Raw genomic sequence first — 16,552 nt, 5'->3', positions numbered from 1 at the left:
CTTACCAGTGTGGCCGTTCATTTTTGTCATTCATCAGGCAACCACAAAATATTTTGATGTAGCAGGACAGTTTGACAGTTATCGATATTTCCGAAGAATCGACAGTCAAAACGATTCCGTTTAACAAAATTCTGTTTGAGGGCCAAACCTATAACTCTGCGTGTTGTGTGAGCGCTCAAAAATACAAAAACGAAATACATGTACATATTTCAAATTGAAATACATGTATTTTGTTTTTGTTTTTTTTAAACGCAACCGCAACACGCAGAATTATAGGTTTGGCCCTGATAACAAACTTGTTCAGTAAAATAGAAATGAGACGTATTAGTAAGTACTTGCAAGAACTTGCAAATACTTTTTACTTGCGAAGTTATCGAACAGGCCTGTTGTATTAGCACGTAACTAGCCACACAAAAGGCTTCGGCACATACGGTCCGTTGAGTGCCGTGTTACAACAACTACATGAAAAAATCAAGAACAAACTTGGCTTGACTTAAACGGTTTCCATGTTGTTTGTTATTGACGCGACTCACGACGGACCTTTTTTATTTGGCCCAAAGGACGAATTCTGCCCGGAACATGGAGTTATGAATTTGGTTATCACAGCTGTTTGTTTACATTAGAACGCATAATCATGATAATAGCTCTATAATTAACATATGCCACATTGGAGTAGAGCAGTTTATAATGTTTATGAGCTATGGTGTAAACATATCCTTAAGTTTGCATTATAGGTTAGGTTAGTATAGGTTAGTTTACACTATCTCTCAATGTCATATGACCTGAAATTTTCCATCGCTATATAGTCGCTAATGTGTGCAACATTTACTTTGTGCGTCCACATCAGCCAAAATGTAGTAAAATTACGTCTCCGCCTGCGTAGGTATATATGGAATGTTTTTGTTTCGTGTCATATGACATTGATAGATAGTGTAAACTACCTCTTAATAAAACGCATAATTTAATTCCATTAATTATTGTTCAAATAGGAGCCGATAAGTGATATGGTAATCATTTGATTTGGACTGCATGTATTTACGTTATATTTAATATATGAATGAAATATATATTTGTGAATCTGAATTAAAGTCTAATAAATATATAATGGATGTGTAGGAATATAAAAAAACGCATTACTTTTTGGGGGCAAACTACATATGAAAATCAGATAATAGTACAACAGTATTACAATAGCATATCTTTTGAATCTTTTGATATTATTGAACACAACAAACAAACGTATATATTTAAACATATCGAGCAATATCAAAACTTCAACATTAAATGTTTAAATGCTTTACAATAAAATGTGTGTTTGAAAAAAAGAAACAAGTGAAATGATTTCACAATGAAAATGATGAATTTTGAAAATGCTGATGATTGTCTAAACAGGGGGAAGTTATGAAAATATATTTGTATGTGTAGGTCGGGCGGGACATGTGATGATGATATAAATTAAATTTGAAAATAAATTTCTCCTTGACTTATTGTTGACATATTTTTATTGTTGTTGTTATGGAACAAACATAAATTATGATGATAACAAAGTAAGTTTTATAGATTGAGTAAAATTAGGTTTAAATTTTAAATAAAATATTTATGTGACAATGTTGTATGAGATTTGATGTAAATTATTTATAGGAAATTTAATTCTTAAAAATAAAGAAATAGAATAAAAAACTTTCTAAATGGTTTTTAGAAAATTGTTGGCAATTAACACTCTTTAAAGGTTTCAATTTAAAAAATAAAGATAAAGCCTAGTGAAAACATATGACTAGGAACCACACAAGAAAGCTAGACATCAAAAACATCGGACACAACATCGGACATTCTTCAGAATAATATTTGTTCAGGTTGGTGCCAACACATTTCCAACCACATTGAAACCGCTTCCAGCCAATAGGATATTGAGATTCTATATCATAATAGACACCTTATTAAGCTTGCGCATCAATAAATCTAACCAATCCAGGTGTCCTTGTTGTTATAAACAACTTGTTTAAGTAATCGATTGATATAGAACTCTTCATAGCCTTTACAGTGTGCAAATAAGCCATTGGAAACCAATAAAAATTAAATATAATATAAAAATTAAAAAAAAAAAAATAATTGCAATGAATTCTCTTGGTTGAATGAAATTTGAGGAATGATTTAAAAAAAAAAATTATGAAAAAATGTTGATATTTAAATTTGGAATATTTTTTTTAAAGAAAAATTTTAAAACAATGTACACATTTCACTTACCAACATCTTCGGATTTATAATTTTGTATTATTTCGGCTAATTCCAAATTACCAGCAATGACAGCAACCTAAAGATTGGTTTTGGATGAAAATATTAGAGAAAATCATTATAATATTTAAATTTATGAATGTGAAAAATATATACTACATTATAAATAATTCAAAATTCAATCCACATTGCAAAAAAGGAAATAAATTAAAAAATTAAAATAAATTAACTTAAAACGATTACTATACCATTATTTTGTTTAAACAAAAAATAAAAAAAACTACAAATAAAAACAAATAATTAAAAAAAAAAAAACAAAAAACTACAAGAAATGAAATTCTTCATTTTGAGCAAAGTAGTAGCTGTAAATACCTGATAGGGAGTTTGATTGGCATAGTTAAGCGCCCCACGTTGGGCGCCACGAAACAGAAGCATTCTAGCACAAGCCTCCTGATTGTTAACAGCGCATACATGCAATGGTGTATTACCGGAAGCATTACGGCCATCCATGTCCGCACCATAAAACAATAAATGTTCCAAATGCTGGACAAGACCGTGACGACAGGCCTGGTAGTAGTAGTGGTTTTTGTGGTAGTTTTGGAGTAAGAGTAGTAGTAGTGGTAATAGGCGTAGGGTTATATTGGATAGTTTTTCATTTTGGTTTTTTGTTTTGTTTTGGAAGGTAGAATAGTATATTTTTTGTATAAATGACAAAGTGTATATTTTGTTTTTTTTTCAATCCCATACACAAATAGTTCCAAAAATAGCATAGAATAAAAAAAGTAAAATATTTATGGTTAGATTTTTTTTAATTATTTTTGGTTTTTAGTAAGAAAACAAAAAAACATATGGATAGGATAAAAGGAGAACCAGAGTATATATGTATGTAAAGGGAAAATAGTGTTTGGAAGGGATTTGAAGATTTATGTTTGTAGAAATATAGAAGATTAAACCATTTTATATAGATTGCAATTAATAGAATTACAACTTTCAGACCAAGTGGTATAAGAAGAATAAAGCCCTCGCACAGAGGGAAAAATTACCGATCTAGCGTGCAGAAAATCAAAAAATTAATTTGAAAGAAAGTATGAAACTTAAATACAGTATTAAACTAGAGGCTTGACTGTACTTAACTGCATATGCTATAATTAGAAATAAGTAGTTGGAACGGAATAACGGTACATTTAATATCGATATTTTTTACAGTGCTCACGATGATGTTTTTTATTTGTAAAATTGTGATGGACGTGTGCAGTCTGCGAACATATTATTGTCGAATTTTTTGTATTTTTGGTTTAAAGTGGAGGTATTTAATTAAACTAAACAGTTTTATAAGCCAAATGTTACGTTAATGTAGATATTACGGGCTAATTATATGTAACGTACATTATATTCCATTTCTGGAATTAAATGAGGGGTAAAGTATGAATTCGGATCAGGTCGGATCGAGATATTTTTTTTATTTTTTGTACATATTGTCTAGAATAACTGCCCAAAATATCTCTTGCGCCTTTTTGCGTTTTTTTGACTTTTTGCCAGTTTTAAGGAAATATGCCAATTTAGCGCAGGATGCTTTTTAAAGTTTATTTTAAATAAAATTACTATTCTGGTAAAATTTTTGATATAATATGTTAGATTTCACTTGGAATTGATCACATCATAACAGATAAGGTAATAAAAATTGAAAATTTCTGTCCCGCGGTTTCTCTGAAATGGGTGGACGTAGCAAACCGGAAGTAGTGACACGTCCCCAAACAAACTGTTAAAGTCAATTTTTTATTACTAAAAAGTGCAGGATTAAAACATTTGAACTCTTTTACTGAATGTACATTTATTTAAACAGTATTTGTAATTCAATAATGCAATTACAACAAAATCGGCTGAAAAAAATAAACATTCTAAAAAGTTAATTTTAGTAGCATTGATATCAAGGTAAATTTTATAAGTGTTACCGACAGGATTTGTTTAAGATCTTCAAAAAGTGAATAGTGAATACAAAAATGTCAATATTGCGTAAGGAGATTTTTGAAGTTTGGCTTAAATCAAAAACCAATTCTAAAAAAGTTTCTGATTTAAAAGAGCATGTGTTACATAGACTTGGAGGCAATACTACCGATGCTGCACTGACTGCAAAGGTTTGCCGAATTATTTATACCCTATGCACAGATTTTAAAAGGAAATGGATTGCCACCAATAGGAACAAAACACAAATGGAGCATCGTTACGGAAATTGGTGAAGCAAGCATGTGGATTTCAACGTACCAACCAACCAAGTGAGACGATTTCAAATTGTGGAAATAAGATTCGACGACGCCCCTCTAAATCGTGCCGCGGCGCCGTTCTATTGGGGCTATATCAAAAAGTGGACCTGTACCGACAATTCTCTGTCGGAATATTTTATACCCCCAACAAAGACTAAATGCCAAATTTCAGCCATTTTAGTTGGGTAATGCGGCTAAAATCTTCAAAATTACCAAAATCGGGCGGCACCTTCCTATGAGGGCTATATCAAAAAGTGGACCTGTACCGACAATTCTCTGTTGGAATAGCTTATACCCCCAACGAAGACTAAATACCAAATTTCAGCCATTTCAGTTGGATAATGCGGCTAAAATCTTCAAAATTACCAAAATCCGGTGGTACCTTCCTATGGGGGCTATATTAAAAAGTGAACCTGTACCGACAATTCTCTGTCGGAATATTTTATACCTCCAACGAAAGCTAAATACCCAATTTCAGCCATTTCAGTTAGATAATGCGGCTAAAATCATCAAAATTACATAAATCGGGAGGTACCGGCCTATATGAGTTATATCAAAAAAAATATATAAATAATACAAATTAAGTAAAATTGTCAATCTAAAGCTATTCTTAACATAATTATGGAGAAACATACAATAAAACATCGACTTTTATTTTCTGCACGCTAGATCTGCATTTTTTCCCACTGTGCCTCGGCACATACGGCCCGTTGAGTGACACGCGTTGTCCCATAAATGTTAAATTATGTTTAACTTTTAACGCGTCAGCCATATTATTATGACCTCATATAAACTTCTAAAGAAAATTTGACATCACTTACACTTTTTTCGTGTGGTTTTTAAGGCGTAATTCAACTGACCTATTCTGATAGGTACTTAAAGTCGAAAACACAATCAACGTTTGAGTATAGTTTTACGTAATTTCTTGTAAAAAATAAAATACAAAGTATAGCGAGGTTCGAAATTTTCTTTATTCTTTTACCAGAAATGACGCAAAACTTTACTTAAGCTTTGATAGTGTTTTCTGCTTAAAGGTCTCGGTACATAAGAAGCCTCGCGCTTCATTTCGGGCATAACAAAAATAAAAGAAGAAAAGGACAACATAGTTCGAAATTGACTCGGCATTTTTATTTTTTTATTTTTATTATGTCGGAAATGAAGCATGGCAAGAAAGCCAGGCGTCGAGAAAACTTGTTGTAACACGGCACTCAACGCAGTCATTGTGCCGAGACCTCTAAGGAGCCAAATACATTCTGTACGTTGAGTGTCGTTTCACGCGTCAAAAACAACAACCACATGAAAATAGTGTAAGTAATGTGAAGTTTGTTCTTGAAGTTTTCATATGGTTGTTGTTTTTAACGCGTGACGCTAGTCAAAACTGATCAATTGCATTTGACCCTTAAGGTAGAAACACAATGAAATACGCCGCTTTTTCACGCTCAGTTGCATGTAAAAGACTAAAGGCCAAGTACTACCTAATTCAAATGAATTAGGCAGCATTTCAATTAGGTAGTACTTGGCCTTTAATCTTTTACATGAAACTGCGCGTGAAAAAAGCGGCGTATTTCATTCTGTTCATACCTTTAGAGCCGAAAACACAATCAACATTTTTGAGTCAGCTCTGTTCCTTTACGTGCAAGAATCTTCAAGTTTTACCACTTTTTACTCGAAAAGCGTTCCCTTACTTCAGATACCATACAATTCATATGAGGGTAGTTCATAACTTTTGTTACTTTTACCATTTTTAAAAGTAAAGGAACAGACCAAACGACTTAGTAAAGTTTTAACTTATTTCTGGTAAAAGAATGAAAAATTAATTCAAACTTGGCAGCACTTTCCTTTTTATTCATCTAACAGAAATGACACAAAACTATACTGAAACGTTGAAGCTGAAAACGCATCCAACGTTTGAGTAAAGTTTTGTGTCATTTCGGGTAGATGAATAAAAAGCAAAGTGCTGCCAAGTTTCAAATTTTCTTTATTCTTCTACCAGAAATGACACAAAACTTGACTAAACTTGATTGATTTGGCTTTAAGTGGCCAAATAGAATCTGTCCGTTTCGTTTCATGCGTTAAGAAGAACAACCACTAAATACTTCAAACGAAAACTTGGCACCGCTAACACCTTTGTCATATGGTTATTGTAACGCGGCACTTAACGGAGCCATTCTGGCGAGGCCTTAAAAGACAAGGCGTTTTTATGAGTGACCCTTCTATCTAATCAGTAGTGCGATTCTCTAAATCATTTTTTGAGTTACCGACAAATGTTGGTAATATTAAAATGCTTATAATTTCAGTAGTTAACGATATTATTCGGTAAGTTAGCGACCAATTAAAAGTAGTCGTAAAGTTCTACCGATATCAACAGTGTTGTCAACTTTTATTTGAACTTTTCATTCATAATTGTACGTTCTAATGTTACCGATTTTTGTCGGTAACTCAAAAAATGTGTTAGAGAATCGCACTACAGAATTCTGAAAAACTTCAATAAAGGTTGATATCTTGTCAGTGTTGGCACCTAAATCTAAGCTGCAATCAATATAAAATGGCCACACAAAAACATTTTAATATGTAATAATTCAAACGCCAACACCACTAAATAAAAATCATTAAAAAATATTTCAAAGATTAAAAAAAGAATATTGTAAATATTTTTCATACTTTAGCACAAAACTACTTCTTATTTTTTAAATAACTACATTTTCATGTTAGCAAGGGATATACAGAAAGAAGAAAACATCCAAGCATATTATTCCATTTGGCATACACTCTGCTCCTTTAGAAATATCCATAATTTTATTTTCTTTTATTGAAAAAAAAAAACCAAAAACATAATAAAATTTAACGCCCACTTGTTTTAGGCCAATACTTACCTGATGGACTTCATTCCAACCTTGATTATCTTGGGTACCCAGTGTGGCATGGTCATGCAAAAGGCTTTCCGTTATTTTCGAATCACACTTGCGTGTAATGGAAATATACAAAGGTGTTATGCCACGGGCATCTTTGTAGTTGGGTGAGGCACCCAATTCCAAGAGAGTGCTGCAAAATTAAAGTTAAATTTTAATAAAATAAAAAAAACGTTAAAATTCTTGCAAATTCTTACGTTACTGCCTCCAAAGAATCTTTTTCCACGGCCCTGTGCAAAGCCGTTGTACCATCTTTGGTACGATAATCAAGCAGTGCACCACCATTTACCAGAGCTATTAACAATTTATTTGGTTTTTTAGCACCGGTGGCCACAGTTAGAGGTGTTTCACCACTTTCGGGACAATGGAAGTTAGGGTCCAGCCCTTTAGCGCACATTTTGGCAATTTTTTCCACATGACCACCATTGATGCATTCTAAAAAACGTCTTAAATTGGCACGGGTATGCAATGCTTTCAATTGCCGCTCATCGAGGTTTAACATTTTGTAGACGCGACGTTTGTATTTAAGCTAAAATGGTGTGAGTGATTAGTTATTTTTCTTTGATTGATATACAAATTCCAAGTTTCCAAACTCACCTCCAAATAGCCCACTGGACCATTAAATGGATAATCACCCAAACGCCGCTCCTCATCAAGGAATTTGCCCGCCTTGCCATTTGAGGGTGGACAAAAGAGACCATAATTAAAGCTCTCCTTAAGTTCCTGCAAAGATATGAAGATAAAATAAAATGGTTTTATTAAAGTTTAGACAGTCATGAATGAAACTTATGAATTATAACTGTTTCCCCTCTTTCTTATGTGTAGCATACGTACTTTTGTAAAAAAATGATTTATTTAAAAGTTTAAACTACTTTCGCTCTCTTGGTTTATATTTTTGTGATTCTTTACAAATAATGATAAATTACAGATAAACCTAGCCGAATATATTATATTGTTATAATAGTAAGTTTACATTTTTTATTTATTTTAAATCCAGTGAATTCCAAATGTCAATTCAATTGCAAATACGTCAAACAACGAATGCTATCAAAATGTTGTCACATACTGCTTTTCTGTAGTGGGAAGCTCGACCTAAGAACGCCTAATTTCATGACATGGTTTCATTGAAGCTAGTACTCTTGAGTGGACTTTCATTCTGAAAATGTCAATTTGACGAGAAGTTTTATTAGAACGTGTTTGGTATAAATTAGGCTTAAGCCCCTTTATCACGATGAAATAAATTTCATGAAATTATGCGTCGTTAGATCGAACTCCATGCTAGAGTAATTTTATGAAATTGCTGCAGTGATAAACTATAAAATGGGAAAGTTTTTAGTGCAAGTTTCACCCTGTGGCAAATAGAGCCGTTGAGTGCCGTTTTAAAGCGTTTCTACACGGTATGTTTTTTTTACATATTTGTACATACCAACTGTCACTTTTTACAAATCTGAATATTGTACACATGGTGTGAACCATACAGAAATTTCAATGTATCAAAGTGTTATGTGCATACATATGTATATTTTTCGAATAGAACAACCAAAAGTAAACAGCTGTTTTGTTTGTACGCGATATAAATAAAGAAAACAACAGAAAACGATTGAAAAATAAAATTTTGCCGTGCAGAAGGAATTACATATGGGCGAAAAAAAAGTGACAGTTGCTATGCATGAATATGTAAAAAACATACCGTGTAGAAACCCCATTACACGTCGAAAACAACAATCACATGAAAAATTTGTAAGTGATGCCAAGTTTATTCTTGAAGTTTTCATGTGCTTCTTGTAACGCGGCACTACATGGACCGTGTGTAACGAGCCTTAAGCAACGAGTTTTATTAAAACGTGTTTGATGTAAATGCTGCTTAAGTCTAATATAGAACCTTTTAAATGTTTAATCAGGTTTAACTGTATTTAATTTTTACCTGGTTTCATGCTAAGAACTTTGTCGTTTCCCTATCATGCAGTTAAATGCACACAAACTCTCTTCATTTTACTTCACTTAAGAGATATGAAATCATTTTTAAATCCTTAGACAAGGATACGAATAAAGACATATTCAATGGTAAGACTTAAACTCTAAAAAAAATGAGTAGTAGCAGGAGCAAGATCTATTTAACAGGTCACGTAAAGAGCACAAATACAACTCTGATTTGACAGAAAATTCTTCAAGCTGTCAAAATGTTTGTTTACTTTTTCATACAATTAATTCACAATAACAAAAAATTTGACAGATTGAAACCAATCAGCTGGCCATTTTACGCCACCTTATTATTTATTATTTCATCATGAGCAGGAGAAACATGATAACAAATACTTGAGCAGTGATAAATCCGCGTCGTTTAACATGAAAAAGACGAAATTTGTTTATGATGTGAAATATTAGGGGAAAGATTGTGATTTATTTTAATAATGTTTTAAAGGTGTGTTTATAAAATTATACATTTTCTAAGAAAGATTAAAAAGTTAAGCCGAAAGCATATCCAACGTTTGAGTAAAATGCTGCGTCATTTCTGGTAAAAGAATAAAGAAAAAAATCAAACTTGGCAACACTTTGTATTTTATTCTTCTACCAGAAATGAAGCAAAACTTTAATCTAATAATCTATGTAGTCGGCTAGAATGAATAGTGATGCCAAGTTTACGACTCAGGCTATGTTTACATTAGCAGTCATTACGATCATAATTTTGTATATGTATTTCAATTTACTTCATAAATTTTTTGTCAACTAAATTGAGATACAATAAAATAATAAGAAACTCTAGTGACGTTTACTACTTTCAATTAAACCACAGTGCCAGTATAAAACCCCCAATCATGGCAGTAAAGAAAGTTCTTAGCTCTTGCAACTCTTAAAAATGTCAACATAGAATATCCTGAATTATCAAAGAAAACTTGGTACTTGAAGAAAATGCTCTGAAGTAAAAACACATGTCTTATTCTTATTTTAGTTGCAGCTAAAACCAAAAGCAAAGAAATAAAAAAGTAGAACTGATAAATGTTGATTTGGCAATGTAGACGTAAAGTATTTCTTCAACAGCATTCAATCTTTATGTACTCAATTTAAGCAAAGAAGACATCAAAGTTGGAGAAGAGGAAAAGGCATTGTCGCAGCATAAAATGGCAAATATTGCTGCTGCTGCTAAAAAGGTAAGGGATAAGAGAAAAAACTAAGTGTTAGGTTAGAAAATATTCCAAAAGATGGTATTTTTAAGATGCTGGTTGGTATGTCACAACTAATAATAATGGTTCTTATACTAGAGCTACATACATAAGCACACCTTGGTTCTTCTAAGAAAAATATTCAGGTCAATTGAAGGGGTTATTGCTCTTTTCCCAAGGAAAAGTATTTTTTCGTGGTATTAAGAAGTAAATGTACAAGAAGATTGCGGAAGTAATGTAATTGCAAATTGCAGCTTACACCTTCCTAAAAGTATGCAATTGATTGATGCAATAATCAAATCCACAAACGTAGCCACAGATTTTTGTTGTTGTGGTAAAATGGTAAAACTTGTTTACACCTGCCACACCATCTGGAATGCAATTTACTTACTGTAGGTGTTAAAGTGGCAATATTGTGTTTGTGGTTGATTGAATATTCTTGAAATGTGTTGTATATATGTTTGCCCTTATGCAAGTGTGATGCTTCGATTTGATTGTTGCAACAATATTGGGCGCAAGAGTTGCTGAGAGGACGTTACCAACAAATTTTGTCGGAAAGGATCTATGGAAGCACCCTTTCAGAAAGGGTCTATAGAAGCATCGTTTCTTTTAGAAAGGGTCTATAGAAGTACCCTTTCTTTCAGAAATGGTCTATAGAAGCACCGTTTTGTTCAGAAAGGGTCTATAGAAGCACCGTTTTGTTCAGAAAGGGTCTATAGAAGCACCCTTTCTGTCAGAAAGGGTCTATAGAAGCACCCTTTCTGTCAGAAAGGGTCTATAGAAGCCCCTTTTCTTTCAGAAAGGGTCTGTAGAAGCACCCGTTCTTTCTGAAAGGGTCTATAAAAGCACGGTTTCTTTTAAAAAGGGTCTATAAAAGCACCCTTTCTTTAAGAAAGGGTCTATAGAAGCACCCTCTCTTTCAGAAAGGGTGTATAGAAGCACCGTTTTGTTCAGAAAGGGTCTATAAAAGCACCCTTTCTTTAAGAAAGGGTCTATAGAAGCACCCTCTCTTTTAGAAAGGGTGTATAGAAGCACCGTTTTGTTCAGAAAGGGTCTATAGAAGCACCCTTTCTGTCAGAAAGGGTCTATAGAAGCCCCTTTTCTTTCAGAAAGGGTCTGTAGAAGCACCCTTTCTTGCAGAAAGTGTCTATAGAACCACCGTTTCTTTCAGAAAGTGTTTATAGAAACACCCATTCTTTCAGAAAGGGTCTATAGAAGCACCGTTTCTTTCAGAAGGGGTCTATAGAAGCATCGTTTCTTTCAGAAAGGATCTATAAAGCACCCTCTCTTTCAGAAAGGGTATATAGAAGCACCGTTTCTTTCAGAAAAGGTCTATAGAAGCACTCTTTCTCTTAGAAAGGGTCTATAAAAGCGCCCATTCTTTCTGAAAGGGTCTATAAAAGCACCCTCTCTTTCAGAAAGGACTATAAAAGCACCGTTTCTTCCAGAGAGGGTCTATGGAAGCACCTATTCTTTTAGAAGGTGTATGTAAAAGCACCCTTACTTTTAGAAAAGGGTCTATAAAAGCACGGTTTCTTTTAAAAAGGGTCTATAAAAGCACCCTTTCTTTAAGAAAGGGTCTATAGAAGCCCCTTTTCTTTCAGAAAGGGTCTGTAGAAGCACCGTTTCTTTCAGAAAGGGTCTATAGAAGCACCCTTTCTGTCAGAAAGGGTCTATAGAAGCCCCTTTTCTTTCAGAAAGTGTCTGTAGAAGCACCGTTTCTTTCAGAGAGGGTCTATAGAAGCACTCTTTCTCTCAGAAAGAGTCTATAGTAGCACTCTTTCTCTCAGAAAGGGTCTATAGAAACACCCCTTCTCTCAGAAAGGGTCTACAGAAGCACCCTTTCTTGCAGAAAGTGTCTATAGAAGCACCCCTTTCTTTCAGAGAGGATCTATCGAAGTACCCCTCAGAAAGGGTCTACAGAAGCACCCTTTCTTGCAGAAAGTGTCTATAGAAGCACCCTTTCTTGCAGAAAGTGTCTATAGAAGCACCCCTTTCTTTCAGAGAGGATCTACCGAAGTACCCCTTTCTTTCAGAAAGGGTCTATCGTAGCACCCCTTTCAGAAAGGGTCTATCGTTGCACCCCTTTCAGAAAGGGTCAATAGAAGCACCCTTTCTTTCAGAAAGTGTCTATAGAAGCCCCACTTCTTTCAGGAAGAGTCAATAGAAGCACCCTTTCTTTTAGATAGGGTCTATCGAAGCACCGTTTCTTTCAGAAAGTGTCTATAGAAGCACCTTTTCTTTCAGAAAGGCAATTAATGCATGCGCTGTAATGTCCTGCTAACATAACACTGTTTTATGAGAAGGCACTGGCCGGTACACATCGTGGGTAGTTATTGATTTACCTACTTTTTTGTCTGTTCATTGTTTTGTTTTGTTTCCTTTTTGTTTTGTATCATTAGTTTTAAGTTCATAAACCCTGGATAAATTATCCCTTCTTATTGTATTAGTCTCGGGAGCAAAGACGTATGTAACTTTAAATGATGTATACCCACATTTTATGTCCCCTTTCATGTAAAAGCTAGGTGCTGCAATTTCTGACATGGCATTACGATAATACATTATAGTCATAAGTTCCTCATATTATGTATCTAATTCATATATTTACAATGTTTAAAAAAAAGACTCAATAAATATAAACTTAAACTTGGGTTGGCAAAAGCAAAACTACAACAATCCTGTTCAACCACGGTGAAATGGGTAAACATTTGTAAACATTTCTTAATACCCGGTGAAATGCATCTCTGATTATCTAAAAATCTTTATACGATATATTCTAATTTCTAAAATGTATTTCTGTCATTCTTCTTTTTCAGCACTAAATTACAAACAATGTATCCTAAAAATATGCTTTAATTTTTGTGTAATCATTTCCTAAGAAGAGGCGTGCGTGAATAGGTTTTTATCATTTCTTATTATCTTTAGCAAACAACAACAATAAAACAATTGTGGTTAATTCTTCTTTTTATTGTTTCTTTCTTTGTTAACGATCCGAAATAAACCTAAGAAAAGAAAGAAGATAAAGCAAATAGGTATTATAATTATAATAAAATTTCTTCCATTCCATACTTCTTCTTGCAGCGCATTAGCTTTCATTTCATTCATAATTCACGTGCTTAAGTCGTTATTTGATTTTACATTGTTTTTTCTCCGCTTACACAACAACACAAGAAACCACCGAGAATAATAATAAATGGCATATCTGAACAAATGTTATATAATCATAATTTCAACATGAGTGCACCCTAGACTTCCTGGTTCTCGAAGATGGGGCTTCTTTGTCTAAAATTTCTTCTCTTGCTCTTGGTTGGGTGTTACTGGGTGGGCATTTGAAATCTACTTTTCAATTCTTCAAATGCGTACTCTTCTTTGGTGGTGTTGATGGTGGTGAGAGAGTGCAGGCTGGCATTGGTGTCGACTCCTGATGTTATTGTTGTTGTTATTATAGATTTTAAACATGTTTCACGTGTGATACGTCACATGTTTCCAAGTATCTTGAAATATGTTAAGAGTCAAGCGTATCGAGAGAAGGGTGTTTTATGTACGTATAAATGTGATAAATATATTTTATGGCTACTTGAAAGTGTTTTTGCTTGCATAACAAGGAAACATAACCATTACAACAAGACCGACACCGATTGCAAGAACAACAACAGCAAATTCGACATATGAATGAGATTCTTTTTTTGTTGTTGCTGCTGCTGGGAGAAAATGATGTTATGGGGGTTGCTGGCAACCGCGTCAGACAGTCTGTGTTCTTCATATTTGTGTACAGCAAGTGTTAAGCAAAACGTGCCTTCTGCAACACAAATCATAATAACACAACGCCTGTAAGTATGCTAATCAATGTTGCAAAGGGATTGGAAATTATGAAGAGTATAACCATCTGGAGGGTTGGTTGTAATGCATTTTTCGGTGGCAATAAATTTCATATTCTCAGTTTTTGGGCTAATTGCATATTAAAAAGTTACGTGATAAGGAATTTCGTGTGTTTTTTTCCTTTGGAAGTAATCGGAAGTAATCACTGCAAATTTATGCCAATCCCAAAAACCTATGTTCATTTATTTATGTAGGATGGAATAAATATATTTTGAAAATTGCAGCAGCAACTTAGTGAGGCAAAAAAAGAGGAGCTAATATCAGAAGTCATAGTATCGAAGCATTGTAAAATTACTTCGTGAGGAGGCACGACTTAAAAAAAAAAAATTAAACATTAACTTTTCCATTAAACATGAAGGAGGGAATGTGGCCCAAATACGTGTAGTGTTCGCATTTAGGCTTTATAATAGATAATAGATTAGGCTTTATAATAGATTTTTAACCGATTTCGCTATAGTCTCCATATAATTTCGACACATATAAATAAGCGACATTTAGATTCTATATTTTGACAGCATTCTGAAGGTAATGGGATTTGGGATCTTTGCGGAATGTCCCAATTTATTGGTGATGGGATTGAAGTAGTAGGGTAATAGGCATTCTAGATATGCAACAATGTAGGATAATAGCGTAGACACAAACCAAAAAAGTTTAGTACGATTCGTTGTTACCAGATGGATGGTGAACACACTTAAAAAGGTGATGTTTAGTATTTTCTTCTATTTGCTGTTGCTGTAGCAGCACAGAAACCTACGTAGAAGCATATGTTTCATGCTGGGTTGGCAGCTGCTGGCCGAAACACTATGGTTTCAGGTAATTACGGATTTTTTCGGTAAGATAGCTGAATGTTAGCGAAAGTTGTAAAGTTTTACCAATTGCAAGAGTGCTGTCAACTTGTATTTGCGTATTAATTTTATCGATTTTTGTCGGTAACTCAACAAATGCTCTCATTTAGTATGTAAAGTCAGACGATAGATAATATAGGATGGGATATTCCAGTCATCTATAAAAACTGCCCATCTACAAAAACTGTCAGGCCAGTGATAGATCCATGCAAAAGACGCTAAGTATCATTCAAATTATCTCCATAATACTGAACACTGAGATACGCGAAATTGTTAACTCCGTTTTTTTCCCTCGTAAGATTATAACCAAAGATCTAAGTCACATGCAAGGCACATAGTTAGGTTTAGAATGAGGTTAGGTTTAGAATGAGTTCAAGTCAGCAAACCTCTCAAGAAAGGATATTCCGGTCATCTGTAAAAACTGCTTTTTGGTCGCCCACAGTCAGGCCTGTGCTTGTAGATCCCTGCTACCAAGACGCTAACTATGAGTCAGCCGTTGCAAAAATTATTTCCATGATTCTGAATGCGGAGATACTCGAAGTTGTTAATTCCGTTTTTTTTTCTGATAAGAATATACCCAAAGATCTGAGTCAAATGCAAGATAGGTAGACACCAATAAGAGGGTCAGTTTTACTTGCAGGATTTTGGTGAGGTTCTGAAAATGCAGAAACTCTTTTTCCTTTTCAGTGAACACCTGCATTAAACGCCTCCATTTATCTCCTCATTTAAGGGAATATTCCACTCTATAAAAACTGCTTTCAGCTTATCTACAAAAAAACGTTCCCATTAATATCCCTGAAAAGACAACTAAGACTTTTCCCCTGGCTTCAGTTGGACTCTTCTTTAAAGACGGCTCGTCTGTAAGACCACCTTCTGCTCGTTTATAAACACTTCCTTTAACTCATTGTAGTTCTTCCATCTGAGGAATATGAAAACATCCGCCTCTAAAACAACTTCCACACTGTTCAAAACATGGACGGCTGAAACGAAGCTGACCCTAAACACATTGACCAATGGCGTCCTGATTCCTACCACTACTGAACACAAGATATTGGGTGTAACGTTCGATGTTAAACTCGTCTGCGCAAGCCACAACTATTTGCAACAAGATCAGATGGAGAAACGAGGTCCTCAAGCCGCTGGCCGACAGCACTTATGGTGCTGACAGAGGAACATTGTTGCTCTCTCTACAAACCAATACGTCTGTCTGTGGTAAGCTATGTGGCTGCAGTGTGGTATGCATATGTTAGCGCTACACAATGGAG

The 16,552-nt window shown here is 34.2% G+C and overlaps 1 protein-coding gene across 6 annotated transcripts in view; it reads right to left on the bottom strand.

Annotated features, from left to right (window-relative positions):
* Prosap (SH3 and multiple ankyrin repeat domains prosap) overlaps positions 1-16,552 on the bottom strand; it is a 450,787-nt gene that overhangs the window by 22,601 nt on the left and 411,634 nt on the right. For all 6 annotated transcript variants that reach the window (XM_073988549.1, XM_073988555.1, XM_073988550.1 and 3 more), the window contains exons 5-9: positions 8,000-8,125; positions 7,600-7,931; positions 7,367-7,535; positions 2,605-2,799; positions 2,245-2,311 (exon numbers count right to left, since the gene is read on the bottom strand). In XM_073988549.1, coding sequence (XP_073844650.1) covers positions 2,245-2,311; positions 2,605-2,799; positions 7,367-7,535; positions 7,600-7,931; positions 8,000-8,125 — 889 coding nt within the window. The remainder of the gene's footprint in view (positions 1-2,244; positions 2,312-2,604; positions 2,800-7,366; positions 7,536-7,599; positions 7,932-7,999; positions 8,126-16,552) is intronic.

Source organism: Musca autumnalis, unplaced genomic scaffold (genome assembly GCF_047663935.1).
Source record: "Musca autumnalis isolate F117 unplaced genomic scaffold, ASM4766393v1 scaffold_5, whole genome shotgun sequence".
NCBI classification, from domain to species: Eukaryota; Metazoa; Arthropoda; class Insecta; order Diptera; family Muscidae; genus Musca; species Musca autumnalis.
The sequence above is the reverse complement of the archived record's forward strand: the minus strand, read 5'-3'. Positions and strand labels throughout refer to the sequence as shown.